This window comes from Dipteris shenzhenensis, chromosome 22 (assembly GCF_047967505.1).
Source record: "Dipteris shenzhenensis isolate YYH24624 ecotype China chromosome 22, Dip_SZ_1.0, whole genome shotgun sequence".
In the NCBI taxonomy this organism is placed as follows: domain Eukaryota; kingdom Viridiplantae; phylum Streptophyta; class Polypodiopsida; order Gleicheniales; family Dipteridaceae; genus Dipteris; species Dipteris shenzhenensis.
The window spans coordinates 23,249,560-23,266,322 of NC_141617.1; the positions used below are offsets into that span (position 1 = coordinate 23,249,560).

General features: G+C 47.2%; 1 protein-coding gene across 1 annotated transcript in view; it reads right to left on the reverse strand.

Annotated features, from left to right (window-relative positions):
• Positions 1-1,997: 1,997 nt before the first annotated feature.
• The window catches only part of MIA40 (Cox19-like CHCH family protein), a 64,627-nt gene continuing 49,861 nt past the window's right edge, over positions 1,998-16,763 (reverse strand). The window contains exons 3-4 of the mRNA XM_087393817.1: positions 15,827-15,952; positions 1,998-2,709 (exon numbers count right to left, since the gene is read on the reverse strand). Coding sequence (XP_087249943.1) covers positions 2,569-2,709; positions 15,827-15,952 — 267 coding nt within the window. The 3' untranslated portion in view covers positions 1,998-2,568. The remainder of the gene's footprint in view (positions 2,710-15,826; positions 15,953-16,763) is intronic.

Sequence of the window (16,763 nt, forward strand, 5' to 3'; positions counted from 1 at the left end):
GAAGAGGAAGTGGAAATGCAAGGAGGTCAAGGGAGAAGTCAAGTGAGGGAGAGCAAGGGTGGTCGGGTCGTGATGAGCGGACAGTGAGTGGAGACACTTACCGAAAACGAATGCAAGTGAGTAGAGATGTAGGGGGAGGGCCTTAGTGCAGCCAAGGGGCAATTTGTGATCCAAAAGGGGGAAGACAGCATTTAGAATCCAATATAGAGTAAATGATAAATTTGAACATAAATGCCATCCTATCTTCCATATTTGGGATTTCCACCTACCGAGTGATTTGACAAAGTGAAAGAATTATCCTCCATAGCGTCAATCTATTCCATATCTTGAACATGCTACAATTCTCGAACTTCAAACCTTACGAGTGAGCCTAACCCCTTCCATCCATCCTTCTTGTCCCTTACCATATCAAAAGCACTTTAAACAACAATAATGCGGTGATGCTAGCTTCCCCTATCCTAAACAGTTAGACCTTGGATCCTTGGATTGAGTAATGTGCAAATCCTCAAGGACACCTCCGCATGGCTCCCACCTATCTGCTGCTCTCCTAAATTTGGAAAAACTCTGACTTCTGCCTTGAAATCCTTCTCTGTTCCCTAAGCCTGAGCCGCCCCAACCTCTTGCATGGTTAAAGAAAAACCATCGTCTACTCTTATCTATCTTCTTGAATGAACATGCTAGATGTTCACCTTCTAAACTCCCAAAAGGCCAATAAAACTTGAAATGATTACAACCCTATTTTAAGCATACCATGTTTAAATTACCTATAAGAGCTTTTGAACATTTACTCCTAAATAAGTGAGTTTGTCTTGCTTATATTGAGCATTCTTACATTTTTCTTAGAATGGTTTGTTCTTGTAGCTAGACAATTTTGTACTCCATCCCTTAAGAGTTTGTTTTCTTTGATTGTTGACCAATACTTCACCAAATCCATATATCAATTGAATCTTTTGCCAAGTAAAGAGTGAGGATAAAAACTCACATGTGGCAATAAAAGGGAATTCAAACACGTAACAATTTACAATGATTAACATGGAAAATGCTTTTAAACTCATTCATGCTTTGTCACAAACATATCAAAAAAGTATCATGGAATGTACTCTTTTTAGTTCACTTGATCTCTTCCATGCTTATTTAGGAGAACGCTGTCATTATAGGTTGGGGCACAGTGCCTTATACTTCAATGGGAAGTCATCATTGTAACTTGGACATAAAGAGGTGAAAGGATACACCAGAGGACCAACCTTGCGATTTTGAAGAAATGTTAGAAAAGAAATATGTATTTACACTATGATCAAAAGGATCAAACCAACACTTTGCTTATGGCACATGGGATTCAACCAAGGCAACCTTCACAATCTCATCATTAAGGACATCGAAGATGTATATACTCTTCACAAAAGGCCACCTCCTTATTGCAATTACTTTTGTATGAGCGCATGGATGTGGATTGAACTATAAGAAATTTATATCAAGTGTGCCTCTAGGTTTTTATGAGAAATTGATGTTTAAACTCAAGGGTTATGGAGTATTTTGTGCTTATTGCCATTAGCATATGGAGGCGCCAAATAGAGAAGGGTATGATGGGCACCAAGTTGAAACTAAGAACAAATGACTCTAGCACTTGTGGCTCGCTTGGTTGCTAGTGCATGCCACATTTTTGCTTTTAGTATGCATGGGAGATTCAAGATAGTCGAGGCACACTTAGTTGACAAGGGTCCCCTCTTCAAGATCTGCCCTTTAAATCAAGACGTACCCTTTGAATTCAAAGGTTGCCAAGAACAATGAATTATCAAAGCTCACAGTATCTCTAGAAGCCATAATCCCACAATATCTCTAGAAGTTCTATCTTTTATGAGATGTGCTCTTGAAATACACTCAAATGTTCAGAGGCCATGATAGATTTGAATAGCTAAAAAAACCTTCCTTTTACCTACACACCTCAATCTTTCTCCAAACTTAGCAGTGATCATGTCATTTTCAGGATTCTTAATCCGACTCTACACCATTCCAATAAATTAGAAACTACACACCTTGTAGGAAATTCCAAAGTTACTCTCAAAATTTGTCATTTGGTATAGCCTTGTTTAAACAGAGCTGGAATTTCCTCCGCAGAGATTATAGCTTGGTAATTACATCAAGTCACCTGCATTCCAGAACACTTTTAATTCATGCTATGTTACTGATGCTGATCCACCAAGCCATTACAAAGGAAATATCATTTCAATACATTTTTCCATGCATGATAACTTTCCATCACCTGCTAATGCCATGAAAGGCTGATTTTTACTACAAATTACTCATTTTGCCAATCTCAATTTTCATCCTCAGTGACTCCAATCATTGCAGGCATCATCATATTCTTAATGTTGTTCCCCATCATGATACTCAACGGAGTCATCAGGCTAGCATGATTGAATTGCTAGCAGCAATTCGTGCAATATTCATTAAACTGATCTGCTCAACAAAATCCGAGCATTACACCCTCAACCAGCTTTTAAAAAGCTAAAATTTGTGTACTATCAGACACAGATGACATCTATAAAGCTTCAATAATAATCCCACTTGTCAACCCGCAGCTAGTCCATTTACTGCAGGCAAAGCATCGTCTCCCTGTTCTCCGTCAGCATCTTCATACTTTGAAAATGCGTTAGGATGTTCAAGCATGCATGCCTGCATTGCTAGGAAAGGCTTGACGCAGTCCGAGCCCTGCAAGATTCACAAAATTGTGGGTATTTAAGCCAATAACAAATACATTATACCATAACTTGATGTACTAGACACAGTCTGAGCCCTGTAGCAAAGGATTTCAATATAGTAATAAAGAGACAAAATCTATTGTAGCAGATGGCATTCAAAGTATGCAATAACTCCAAACATTAATAATAAGGCTAAAACCACGACTTGGTGGAGCAATATCGGAACCCAATGCACAGGAATCACTAAGTTTACTGCATTTATATGGATTCTGTCAATGTGAAAAGTTTGGCCTAAAGATATGATGTATTCCTTGACCCTTCTCAAGAATTGAATTTTAGTTCTCTTGAATCTTTCGGAGAAAGTATGTGTTTCTGCTGGAGTAAACAAAAATGTGGTTCTTCTTAAACAAAACTTGCCTAGTTCTTTGTCTTCAGGTGAATAGAACAAAACAGCTTCTAATTCTTTATGATCTTTTTGATATTTTCTATTTTCCATCTTTTCCCTCTAAGTTGAAAATGCCTTCACAAAAATATGTACCACACTTTGTGATGCCTTTGTCAAGGCTCGAGAATAGCTTATGATCTTAAGGACGTACAGGGTCAGATGTATTATCTTCATTTGATTGTCGAATCAGCAGAACCATCTGGCATTTCATTGCTAATTGGTTGATGGTGGGGAGTTACCAGTTCCACACCCTTCTCCCCCTTTTTCAAACATATCATTTGCTTCCTCGGAAGTCGATTCCGATCCATCCAGATAGGTGAGAGCTACTGAAGGATTTCCTCCTCTCCACATATGGGTTGGAGGCAAAAGAGCACGATACCCACGAGTTCTAGTTAGATGTGATTGCTACATCTCATTCGTCGAATCCCCTTTTTTCCCCGGTCTATTCGCAAAGCGAACCAGATATCGAATTCAATCCCCTTCTTTGCTTCTACTGACCAGTCTAACCATGAAAAGATTCCCGAGTCAATGTATCGAGATGTATTACGATCTAATTCTTCAAGCAACTTCCTTGCGAAACAACATGTGGGATGTATTATAAAATACTAATGTCTCATGCTTGAGGTAGAGTTTCGACAAACGTCTCCAGTCGAATCTATCAGGACCTATTCCACGCTTCACGTTGAATTTTTCCATCTATGTCGAGCAGATCTCATCCTTGCAGGATTTACTAATTGAATTGTAAGGAGTGACTCATGTCACCACAAACAAAGATTAAAACAAGTATTGGGTTCAAAGCTGGTAATTAAAGATTATCGACTAACTTACTACACTCCATGAGAAGTCACACTGGGTTTCGTCGATTTGCTACGCGACGATTTTATCGAAAAGACCAAAGCCGTGGTATATATTTCACTCAGGATTGGGTATCCATGCCAAGTGTATTTCCCGTAGCCTCAGGAGGTATCCATGTCTGGCATATGCCTGCTCTAACTGAAATCTTCGGAGATGATTCTGTCTCACAGTTCAGCAGAGGAACCTTGGGACACCCCTGGGGAAACGCACCAGGCGCCGTAGTTAATCAAGTTGCATTGGAGGCTTGTGTACAAGCTCATAATGACGGCGGGAGTATCATTCACAGAATATCTGTATCTCCTTTCGGAGAGGATGTAGAAAAAGCATTGCAATAGTTATATGGAAAACTGGAATCTGGACATTAGCACAAATTATTTTCCAAAACAGGGTTGACAGTGAGTCACGCTGAAACATTTTTCCTTAATGCAAAGCCCTGGGGCTTTGCATGGTACAACCCAGCTGCTTTACCTTCTTCAATGTTTTCCTTGCCCCTTCTCTTGTTCAACCCGTATTTTACTTGCTGTGTGACCACCTTATTCCCTGTTTCCTTCCCCTTGTCTACTTTCAGTGAGCAGCTTTGCGCAGCTCCCTTAGGGGAGACCTTTTTAACCCTATAGTCCCTTACGCCCTTTGTGGTCTGTTTTTTCTAGTTGTTTACCTCACGTTTCCTCCCTCTCCCTCTAAAAAGCTGTTTTCAAGGGATCTCTCGCTCCGTCAGCCAACACATGCAGGTAACCATTTCTGTTATTCCCTTCTCTAAGTTCTCCTCTTCAATTGACTTAGGCACCCAAACTTGAGCAAATGCCTACCTTTCAAGCAGCTCCCCCCAATGTCAGTTCATTTCAAAAAACTAATGGCAGACAATACGGCACAAGGTCTTCCCATAAGAATACATATTTATATTTAGGTTTCCATTCCTCTTTTGCCTTTTGTAAACTAAATACCTCGGTTGCACAAAAGTCCAGCTGTGGCTGCAACCTTGGGGAAATATGAACTACTTAGCGGTTGCACACATTTCGATCATGTAATGAAAGAAAAAAGAAATCACAGACAAAAGAGTTGAATCATGACAAGTGGTAGTGTTGAAAAGAAAATTGTGATGCCGACTCTACAAAATTTTGAGAAGACGTCATCAATTCCAGCCACCCAACAGGCACCCTGATAGTGATTTTAATGGTCCATAAAGTGAGGATGAGATCGCTTCAAATGGATGTGAGAATCTCCAAGGCATCATGAGTATGTCCATCTATCACCTATGGATATTGAGCCTTCCGAGTTTGCCATTTGACAAGACTCTGAACCCTCTAATCTAAGTGGCCGTGCCTTGAATAATGTGCCAAGCTATTCTTGAAGACATTCTTAACAGTGACGATATGTTTCTCTTTAATAAGCCATGCAACTAATCCCTAAGTTAGTAAAGATGATTTGAATGCCAAAGGAGTTGAGCTAAACCACATTAAGCTTCAACAATACCAAAGACAATGTCTAGAGCTCAAGCAGCCATCAAAAGAAGTGTGCGTTGAAGGTGCAAAGGCAACCTCTCACCAATGGAGAACAAGTGCAAAGCAATTACAAGTTGGAATGTGCTCGAATTATTAGAGAATCCAGCTTTCAGGTTCAAAGCTCACTAGTGTGCACATGTGAGTTTGTCCCTTTGCTATTTCAATAATATATACCACATGTCATAGCTGCTAATATAGATACCATCATCATGAGACAGGCACCAATGGCTTCCCCATGGCCAACATTGCAGCAAGAATTATGCCAATTATCACAGCCTATCCAACATAACTACCAATACACCATTGCCAGCACCTTAGCCATAATAACCCTGCTCTCAAGACTTCAAGACATTTTTGAGAAGCAAAGGTCAACAACAGCACCATTTTTCTTCAGCATCTTATCGATGTGGTTTGCCAGAATACATTGTTTGACGACCTTATTACACAACACAGCAGCACTGAAAATTGTTAAGTGCACCATAGCAAATACATGAATGGTGTCTAACACAAACACCATGGCAAGACTTTGCCATTCTTAATCTTCAATGACCTAGCTCCCTTTCATTAATGAGGCCCCTCAAAGTACATCCTCCACCCCTGATCATCGTAGATACAATTCTGCAGATTGAGCAGCAACGGAAACTTATTACTGGATAAAGTCAAAAAGGAGGCGGGAACATCCAGAATGAGGGTGTGCTAGAATAGTTATTCGACACATAATGTAATATTGTGAGTCATCAATCTGCCAAAACAGTTAGAACCAACAAATGCAGCTAGATGGTAGAGATGAAGACATTAGTTGCAATCACAATTTTCTAGAGAAAATCTCTCCATTTTAACAATAGCAGTGTGGCCTTTTTTGTTAAGAAACTATCTTCACACCATGCATGCATCTTTAGGTTGATATGCACAAGCTCTCAAATACCTTTACAGAAGATAACAGGAGTGTTGCATTGTTAATGAGGCCAAGCCACCAACCTGGTTTGAACACAATCTACTAAGGGTTAGGGGACAAAATCCAGGAATGAGTCCCTATCAGAAAGAACTGTGCAGCAGTGTCAGAGTAATCTCTAGGGTGAGTGAGTATGCTGGGCATATGCATAGAGAGTGCTCCTCTGTCTCCACCTCTCCTAAGGTGCAGAGTCTGCATATCCGATGCTCTCTCAGTATCCCGGTGGCTCTGTGTGCCTCTATTCCCAGTTGGTGGGATGAGACTCTCATTTGTCCGATGGCAATCCTGAGCGAGTGTGAGATGCGTCTATTCTCCAAGTATGAGGGTCTGATGAAATGGTCTCGGTAGAGACCATCTAGTGATCCCTGAGCTCCTAAAGCTGCTGCCCGCTGCCCCGCCAACACCTCCCTCCCTACTCCGCCCCCCCTGCCCTCCTCCTCCTCCGCCTCCACCCCATCAACTCCTCCCCCCGCCGTCTCATCCACCCCCCTCTCCTTCTTTGCCGCCCTCTCCTCAGGCCCCCTTCCGCCGTCTCCTCCGTCTCCCACCTCCTCCCCTCTGCCGGCTCCTCCGCCCCCCGCCATTTCTTCCACCTACCCCTGCCTTCTCCTCTTCCTCCCGTCGCCATCTCCTCCTCATCCTCCCGACGTCCCCCCCACTCCCCCTTCCGCTGCCCCCCCCCTGCCTTCTCACCTTCCTTGCCTCCCCCCCGCCCTCTCCACCTCTCTCCCCCCATCTCTTCGCCTCCTCTTCTCTGCCATCCCCCCCCCCGCCGCCCCTCTTCCCTTTCCCACCTCCTTCCCTGCCTTCTTCCTCCTTCCCTCGTCCCCTCCCCGCCTCGCCTCGTCTCCACCTCCTCTGACATCTCTCCGACTCACCCCCCCCCCCCCCTTTTTTAATCTTCTTCCTCCCTGTAGCAGGAGCGTTTGTGCTTGTTTGGCGAAAGAAAATCTTGGTGGTGACCTTGGTCTGCCAGAGGGACTCTATGGCAGCACCCTCGAATCCCACAGCCATTAAGGTTCGTCTTTCCCCAACCGACACGCAACAGGTACATCAAGCAGTGCAATCCCTCCAGGACAAGGCGATCGTGGGGTAGAATTGTGGGCCTCACTCCCACAAGGAGACAGGTGCAAGAGTGGATCCAGGCGAGCTTGGCACTAGAGGGTGACCACATTCAGGAGGTCACTATCTACGGAAGAGGCTTATTCCTCATCTAGCTGAGCTCCCCCGATACTGCCTCGACACTCGTGGAGCAGAGCCCCATCCTCCTTGGCCCGCATCTGGTGTACCTCTTCCCTTGGTACCATGGCTTTATAGTGGAGGACATGGACATGACACACCATGTTTCCCGTTTTCTGGTTACGCTCCGCTTCCCATGGCTCCCAAAGGAATATTGAGCCATCCTCCCCTCCATTGGTCAAGCATTTGACACTATGCTGGAGTCTCCGCCAGATTCGGCCGCATCAATAGTAGCAGATGACGGGGTCCCTAGGATCAGACTGGTGGTTGAGAGCCCAGAGTCCCTCTCACAGATGATCCTCCAAGAGACCCTCGAAGGAGGTACACTTCGCCAACGAGTGGAGATTTTTGGGTTACCAGGATAGCGTCTTCGTTGCAGACAGATGGGTCACCTAGCACGAGATTGCCCCCGCGACCAAGGCCAAGCTCCTCCCCCCCCACCCCCGCAGAGCAAGCAGAGTTAGCAGGCTAGAGTCCAGCACCACTCCAAACAGGAGTAGCAAGAGTCTCAGACCCCCCTGGGTGACCCCTTCAGAAGGGGACTGGACCCAGGTTAAAACCAAGCAAACACGCCCGAAAGCGCCGCAGGCAGAGGGCTAGACGCAAAGAGAGAGAGAGAGTTTTTCGAGAGGCACCTGAGGAGCAGCAGCAGTAGCAGCCCATATGTGGATAACCACCCCCCCAGCGACAGGGGCCACTGCCTAGCCCGGTGATCCTCCCATGATGGAGGTTCAGCATCCGCATTCACCCTTGCATCAGTAGCGAGCCCCAGGAGCTCCTGATGCTGCGATGGCGGAAGCTACAGACGTTAGCTCGACAGCGGCTGAGGAGGAGCGGATCCAGAGCCCCGGCAAGCTTGATCAGCAAGGGGGGCCTATGGTCGCCCCTACTCCCCCCCGCCCCCCTCCCCCTCCAAATGCCTCTCCCTCTCCACTACCCCCCCCCCTCCTAGATTCCCTCCGCCCCTTCCCCCCTCCTACTATGGTCATCCTCACCACCCATTCCCCTCCCCCTCTGCCCCCCTCTCCACCTCCTTAGCAAGTTCTTCAGCCTCCCTCCCCTCCCCTACCTCGATACCCCTGCCAACAAGCAAGGGTAAGATGGTGTCCCCTTCCGCTTACCATAGCATCATGTCTCCTCGCTCCATTCGGGAAGGGAGCCAAAGAAAAGGGGCTCATCCTCCCGGTCAGCAGCTCGCCTGGGCGTCCCTTACCACGGGAGTTCTAGAGATTGGGACCCTGGAATTATTTGGAGATTCCAAACTCTTACCCTCGACCCTTAGAGGTAACGCATGTGATCTTACAACCCCGAAAAGGGGGTTCGATCAGTGTAGTGGGGTCCCAGACACAACCAGTTTGGAGATTCCAATTCACCTCCACAGGGTTGGAGAAGTGGTTCCCAATGGTGTTTGATGCTATTATGGGAGATCAAATTTCACGCATGATGGACGAGTGGATGGGGCCACTAGGACTGGACCTGGGAGAAGCCGATGTGTGGTTTGGTAGTAGGAGTTATCAGAGTGCCGCTTGAGGCAAAGGTTGATCATGCATACTACTGGCCACTCCAAAAGTGAGGAGTTGTTCCGAGTGGAAGTCTCCTTCATGATGAAGTGGGAACGAAAGATTGGCATTGAGCCGGCGTCCACCTTAGTATGTCGACGTACAGACACAGACTATTCGCCCTCCAAACCCCCAGCAAAGTCACATAGGGCAGTCTTTCTTAAACAGGCACCCACTCACAGGAGAGCCTTGTTCTCTGCATCCCGGTCCTCATGAGCTGGACCATAGTGAGTTAGAACATGCACGGGCTCCATGACCATGCTCGTAGACAGCCGAAGTACCTGATCCTTTGGCAGGAGTTGCAGAGGGCAGTGGTAGGGCGGGCAGCGGACATCCTTTTGATTCAAGAGCATATGTTCTCAGCATCAGACATTAGACACCAACACCACCTTCTCCTCGGGAGAGGCCCAGAGGTGTGGTCCCCTGCAGTAGGACGGAGCGGAGGGGTCTGCATCTCGGTCTCACAGACAGTAGCTCTAGAGGTTTATGATCAAGTCGAGCTTATCCCAAGACGAGCAGTTTGGATGGGAGTTAGGATGGGAGAGTCCAGGATTGAAATCCTGAACATGTATGCCCCAGCGTGCAAACAGCACCATCCGGCCTCTTGGGGGAGGCCGTCAGAGTGTCTTCGAATTGTAGACTCCTGGATTAGTGGAGGGGACTTCAACAACCTCGAATTTGGGAAGGACAAGCAGGGCAGCGCCTCCTTCTCTAAGATGCCAATAGCAGAGCGGAGCACCTAGGAGCAATTCATTTTCATGATCCATGGCAGAGACCCGTGGCAAGAGCCAGAGTTCCGCAGGATACGTAGCAGGCTCCTCTTCTCTTTCAAATAGAAGAGACATGATGGACTGCTTGAGAGGATAGACCACTTCTACGTTGGGGACTGGGCACTGCACAAAGGAGACTCTACCGAGATTCTGGCAGGCACCACGATGTCAGACCACTCTCCAATAGTACTCCACTTAGAGCAGCCCCGCCGAGGCCTTCCTCAAAAGGGGGTCTGCATTCCAAAGGACCTCCTGCAAGATGAGAAGATTCAGCAGGTCATGGCAGAGATTTGGCAGTAGGCAGAGACGGCACCGTGCAAGGGTTGCGCTTTGTGGGTGGCCGATGCAATCCAGAGGAGTAGTGAGGAGTTGCAGGCTCATGCCCTTAGGCAGAGGAGGGCTCTTCAGGAGCGTGAGCGGACACTGCGGAGAAACTTGGCCTCCATAGAGAGGCTCAGGGAGCAAGACCCAAGATCTCAGTGGCTTAGTGGCAAGTTTGAGAGCACTTGCCTTGAGCTACAGGACACGGACATTCAGCGGGCTGAGTTCTCCTATCACTCTTCCCGGGCCCAGTGGGTACAGCAAGGGGACAGGATGATGAAGCAGTTCTTTCAAACCATTAGGCCCCGATCAACGGGCATGCAGCTGCAACGTCTTCGAGATCCGCAGGGCATCATGCACACTGACCCGCATGAGATTTTAGACCTGACAACAGGTTTTTACAGCCAACTCTTTTAGACCAAGAGGATGACTCCAGCTTGTCTTGTGGCCCGTGAGGTAGTTTGGGATCACGTTCCAACAGTGGTCTCGCAGGATCTATGTAGCAGTCTGGAGGAGCCTTTCACGGATGAGGAGCTTTGGGAAGCCCTCAAGGCTCTCCCAACCCAGAAGTGTCCTAGCGAGGATGGCTTGACTCAGGCCTTCTTCCAGAACTTCTAGGAGATCATCTCCACCCCTTTCCGACTAGCTTGCCAGGAGATTTTCGACACGGACTCGCTTCTTGAGCAGGGGATGGATTTGTTTGATCCCAAAAGGGGGAGATAGGTCAAACATCCGGCAGTGGAGACTAATCACTTTGCTTGATATTGCATACAAGATCCTCGCCAAGGTCTTGAGTTTGCAGTTACGGCCCCATCTTACTGACATCATTCACGACACAGATCGGTTCGTCCCGGAGCGCAGCTTCACGTTTAGGGAGGCAGTGGATTGGTCCAGGGAGGAGTCACAGCCGTTGGCCGTCCTCTTGGATTTTGAGAAGGCCTACAACAGGGTGGAGTGGTCTTTCCTAGAGGGTACTATGCGGAGATTGGGTTTCTCAGAGAAATGGATCAGAGGAGTTTCTGTGCTTTATGTGGGGAGCTCTAGCCAGAGGCTTATCGGAGGACACAACGGTGAGGGCTTTCCTCTCTCTCGCGGTCCGCCAGGGCTGCCCCCTTGCTCCCTTCCTCTTCTTGTTTGTGGCAGAGGCTTTGGGCTACTACTTGAGATCACACGTGGCAAGCCTCACAGGTTTGAGGCTCCCAATTAGACAAGAGAAGGAGCTATTGAACTCTGAGTTTGTAGATGACACAGCCTTGTATGTAGAGGGCACCACAGCGAGTTTGGAGAGAGTCAAGGGAGCCCTAGCTATCTACTATGAGGCCTCGGTTGCGTAAATCAACTGGACAAAATCCATAGGTTTCTTCACGGGCTCTGAGGAGACGGGAGATTCGAGAGTGGGGGAGTGACTTTGGCTTCAGATGGATACTGCGGGGCCAGACAACAAGATACCTCGGATGCGGGGTTGGTATTGATATTATAGCAAAGCAGCAGATCGTCCCGATCCTCGAGAGTGTTTGGCGCAAGCTTCTCTACTAGAGCTCAGCCAAACTCTCCCTAGCGGGCCGTGCCTTAGTAGCAAACCAGGTCCTTCTTGCCATGGCCTGGTATATCGCCTCCAGCTGGTGTGTTCACAGAGGGTGCATTGGGTAGCTCCAAAGGGTGGTTTGGAACTTCCTTTGGGCATGTTCAAACGGCACGAGGAATACTAGAGCCTGGGTTGCTTGGCATACGGTGATCATGCTACAGGCACTGGGAGGCTTGGGTATCATTGATCCGGAGATCCAAACCAGATCCCTCTTGGGCAAGTTGTTTGTTCGCAGCGTCACCCCAGGTGCTAAGCATTGGAAGCTTCTCTTATAGCGAGGGCTTCTCAGGAACACCCCACGCACTGGGGGGTAGTGGGAGCATTCACACAGATGGATCTTCTCAGAGGCCCCCCTTACGGAAAAGGGTTCCCCCTTGATGAGGAGCCTCCATAGGGTCTAGCAAAGATTAGCAAGGGGCCTCATTCGTGCTCAGCCTAGATGCAGAGAGGAGTTTGAGCATCAGTCTCTTGTTTGGCACCCAGAGATAAGAGATCAGGAGGGGTGTATGCTCGGTCAGTGGACTGACATTGGTTGGGCACAGTGAGACAGTGGACCGGCCGGCTCCTTTGGCAGATGGAGCAGATTACCCATGGAGGCAAAGGCGAGGCTTGGCGCCTTAGTGCATTTGTGAGGGACAGGGCAGCGGATGAGAGAGATTGACCTAGCCATCCCTGAGTCCTGCTGGAAGGGACTTCGCATGTGGATGGACAGCAGATGGTTAGACTGGTGTCCCCTTGAGGATGATGATAAAGCAAGGTAGCACGGAGCCCGGTTTTTTCTGTGTAGGACCTAGAGGCCTACTCCAGGCACTCACTGAGACAGACCCAGAGATGGATGGGAGTCTAGATAGGATTCATTGGCAGATGATTAAAGTGGTGGGACGTTTGGGAAAGGAGTGGCACATTGACCCTCCCAATATCTCAGAGCAGGATGCTCCCAGATGGCGCCTCTGGCTTTGGGAGGGTAGGCCCTTCAGGAAGGTCCAATGGGATCCAGGAGAGTGGTTATGGCCCTCCAAGGGCGGCCTTGCCGAGCAGGTGGACGAGGTGCCCTTCTTTTCCTACACCACACGGATTGGCAAGAGGCTTCAGATGGACTCTTTGATGTGGACCCCTTTGAGGGAGGGGCATTGGGTGGCCTAGAGAGTGCCTCGGGATTCGGTTATGATCCAATTTGCGGCCGAGGAAGATCTACTTCTTCTGGCTGGCCTCCCACAGAGGCTTGCCCATCAGCACGTGGTTGGAGCAGATGCGGGTGGAGGGGCACTGTCATTGTTGCTTTGCTGGTTTTCTAGAGACAATCCCTCACTACCTCTGGAGCTGTCATAGCGTAGGGAGGATTTGGATGGGAGCCCTCAAGATTATGACCTGTATGCAGAGCCTTCAGAGGAACTACACTTGGGGGATGGTGGCCTAGTTGACTGAGGGAGGACACGTTTCCAGATTGATGAGATCTCCCCAGCTTACCGGATACAGGATCAGAGCATTCAGAGGATAGAGCTCCATGAGGCAGTCCCTCCTAATCATAGTTGCACGAAACGGCCGTTTCTTGCCAGAAAACAAAAACGGCATTTTCGTAATACCTTTTTTTCTTTTTTTTTAAATAGTGGGTGTGGGTTTGTTTGTTGGGTGGCTTTGCGTAAAGGGGAGGGGGGGTTTGTTTTGTTGGGGGTGGTTGGCTCTCTTTCGATTAAATTATTTTTTGCCCTCTTTTGATTAAAACATTTTTCGCCAATTCGTCGCCTCATGTCGTCGTTTCCGCCACCTCCTGTGCTGCTGCTCTCCATCCTGCTGCTCTCCAACCTCTCCATCTTTGATTCCTGGGCCTTGGCACCCGCAGCCTACTCTCCTCTCCATCCCTCCATTCAGTAGGTTGCTCTCTACCCTACAGGCTGCAGCCTGCTCTCCATCCTGCAGGCTGGCAGTTGCTCTCCATCCTCAGCCTGCTCTCCATCCCTCCACTACCTCTCGTCTCTTACCTCTCCATCCTCCTTCTACCTCTCATCCTCCTCCTCCGACTCCTTCTACCTCTCCATCCTCTTTCACCTCCCCATCCTTTCTCACCTCTCCATCCTCCCTCTCACCTCTCCATCCTCCCTTTCAAACTTTGGATTGTGATAACTTCAAACTTGTTAGAACTTGGAACTTGGAACTTGGAACTTAGAACACATGTTGATTGTTGAAGCATCATTCATGGATAATAGATGATACGAGATAGATCAATCATCATAGGAATTTAGAATCATAGAAGCATGCATGATGCTTCAAGTATAGATAATTGTATTATGTATGATTTGCACTCTATTGATAATTATATTACGTATAAAAAATAAATTTTTATACATAAATTGTATCATATTGCCGTTTCTTCCGTTTTTGTTTCGACACGAGCCGGAAACTCCATTTCTTCTGTTTCTTTTGTTTCTTCCGTTTCCGTTTCGGCTGGCAACTATGCTCCTGATAGCCTCACTCCTCCGGAGGAGGAGGAGGACAGCATATGGGAGGCAGTAGCCAGTATTACTGCGTGGAACATTTGGGTTGCTTGCTGCAGTCTGGTGATGGGTGAGCATCCGGTTCCACCCTCCGCTACCTTGGTCACCATCTAGCAATATATCATCTATACCCTCGCTCCACCTGGGAGCATGGGACCCCAGGCTCTAGGGCAATTGTCGCAAGGCGCGCTCGATTCTGCAAGGCCTGGCCTGCAGGAGTTTTTACATACTCACTCTGCAAGGGATTTGCTGGTTGTATAGTCCCCCCACCTGGCTGTGGCCCCAGTACCAGAGATCCCCTAGGCAGTGAGCTCGGTTTCTCTGGAACAGGCCGGTTTTTCTTTCAGCCTTTTCCCGGTTCTTTTCCATACTCAGCACCTTCGGGGATGCTGTTTTGTATGAAGTCCTTCAAGCATTAATAGAAGATTCCTTTCTTAGCGCACAAAAAAAAAAAAAAAAAAAACTCTAGGGTGAGTATTCAAAAAAGTGAATACACACCAAATGACATTAAAGGAATGCATTATATCGTCTATTACAAAATGTGCTCCTGAAATACAAAGGCATCCCTCCACTTTCCATTATGTATGAGATCCCCTAGGGTACCACCTGGCATCTCCCCCACTGCATCTCCTCAGATCTCGTTGAGATTTTAAAAACTTTATACATCCATTGTGAGCAAAGGCCCCGATCTGAAGGGACAAAGGGGCAGTAGGCACCACTGCAGCATAGGGGGCCTGCACATAGGACCTCCAAGAGCGGCTGGAAGAAGGCTGGCTGTAGGGCAGCAAAGGCCCTACATCAGGGCCTTACATAGGCCCAGATTTGGGCCTGGTTGGTCGGCCAAATAGCCGATGGCAGGGTGCCCCATGGGGATGCTGCCCAGGTCGGCTGAAGTGGCTGAGTCGGCCCTTTCTGGTCGGTTGATTTGCCCCAGCCCCTGGGCTATAAGACGGGCTCATATCCCCCCCATCCAAGGCTCTTGGCAATATATTTACTCTCTTTTCATAATAGAAATCCCTTCTTGCTAAGAAGAGGGTGTTCAAAAAAGAAATGGGATGTATATTAAAAGTCAAGGATGAGAGAAGGTGAAAGTAATTCGATAGAAAGAAGATGGAGCACAAAAAGGAGCAGTTACAATAGACAAAATAAATAGTCAATCTGACAAACTTGGATACAAAAGAGGCAGGTAAAAGCACTTTCTAAAACATGCAAAATTAGAGCAAAAAATCATGCCTGCACTGCATCTTTGAGCCTGAAAAACTGCAGCCATAATCCTTTTATTTGATGTTGACAGAAAATCCATGTAAAGACTCAATGGTACATATGACCAGTATAGAATAAGAGGAAACCAAAGACCATCTTCCCTGCCTAGCTAGCAAAACTAACTAAGACATTTGAAATGTGCACCTTCTCTTCAGCTGTACTTTTGATAAAGCATACAAAAGCATCAGAGAAAGCCTTTCCACATGGCCCTTCTCGTAGCTCAGCAACGCAAGGACAGTCCAATGCCCTTTGAGCCTTTAACTCCAAGTCCTGTACAAAATATCGAGGTTTTAGAAAGTTCCTTGCTAGTCCATAAACAATATCAAAGCATAGCAACTACAAGAAACTTCCCATGTGATTTCAAAACAAAAATAGAAACAATACAAGACCCTATCAACTGCTGAGAAAACTCGACAACTCAGTTTGAAAAGAGAGAACATCATTGAGTTGGTTCAAAATGCTGATTTCTTTATAAATTTTACATTGCTTGAAAGTTAGCTCGATCACCCAAGGATTCTAGATGCAGCAAATTATCAAATTGTATCAAACTGTACACATGAGCTAAAGCTGATTCCAAGCATGCAGCACCTACTAATAGGGGCAGTGGAGCATTCGAGCTTCTAGGAACACTATGAATGGTTTGAAACTCCTATTTTGGCACGTAAACATAGTCCCCAAAATAGCTTACCTTTTGCTACGATGCCTTTTCCACCTCCATTCTGCTCGATTCTGCCAGTCATCACTCCATCTCGGCTCTCAGCCCTCTCTTAGTGCTCGGGCCCTCCCAAACCCCCTTTCCTTTTCAGCCCTCTCTACTTTGACAATTTCAATTGATCATCTACTTTTGATTCATTGATATGTGCCACTTTAATGTCACGTCATAGGCATGTATACATTATTTTATTTTTGCACTAGGGCATAGATCTTGCCACTCGGATGATGGATCAGAGATATCAATCATTTATGTATAAACGATGCATATCTAGTATCTCACAGCTCCTTGATAATTGTGTAAGGTTGAATTTTGACAATTTCCCTATGCTTCTCTCTATGTCCCGTGAATGCCATAGTGATGAGATAC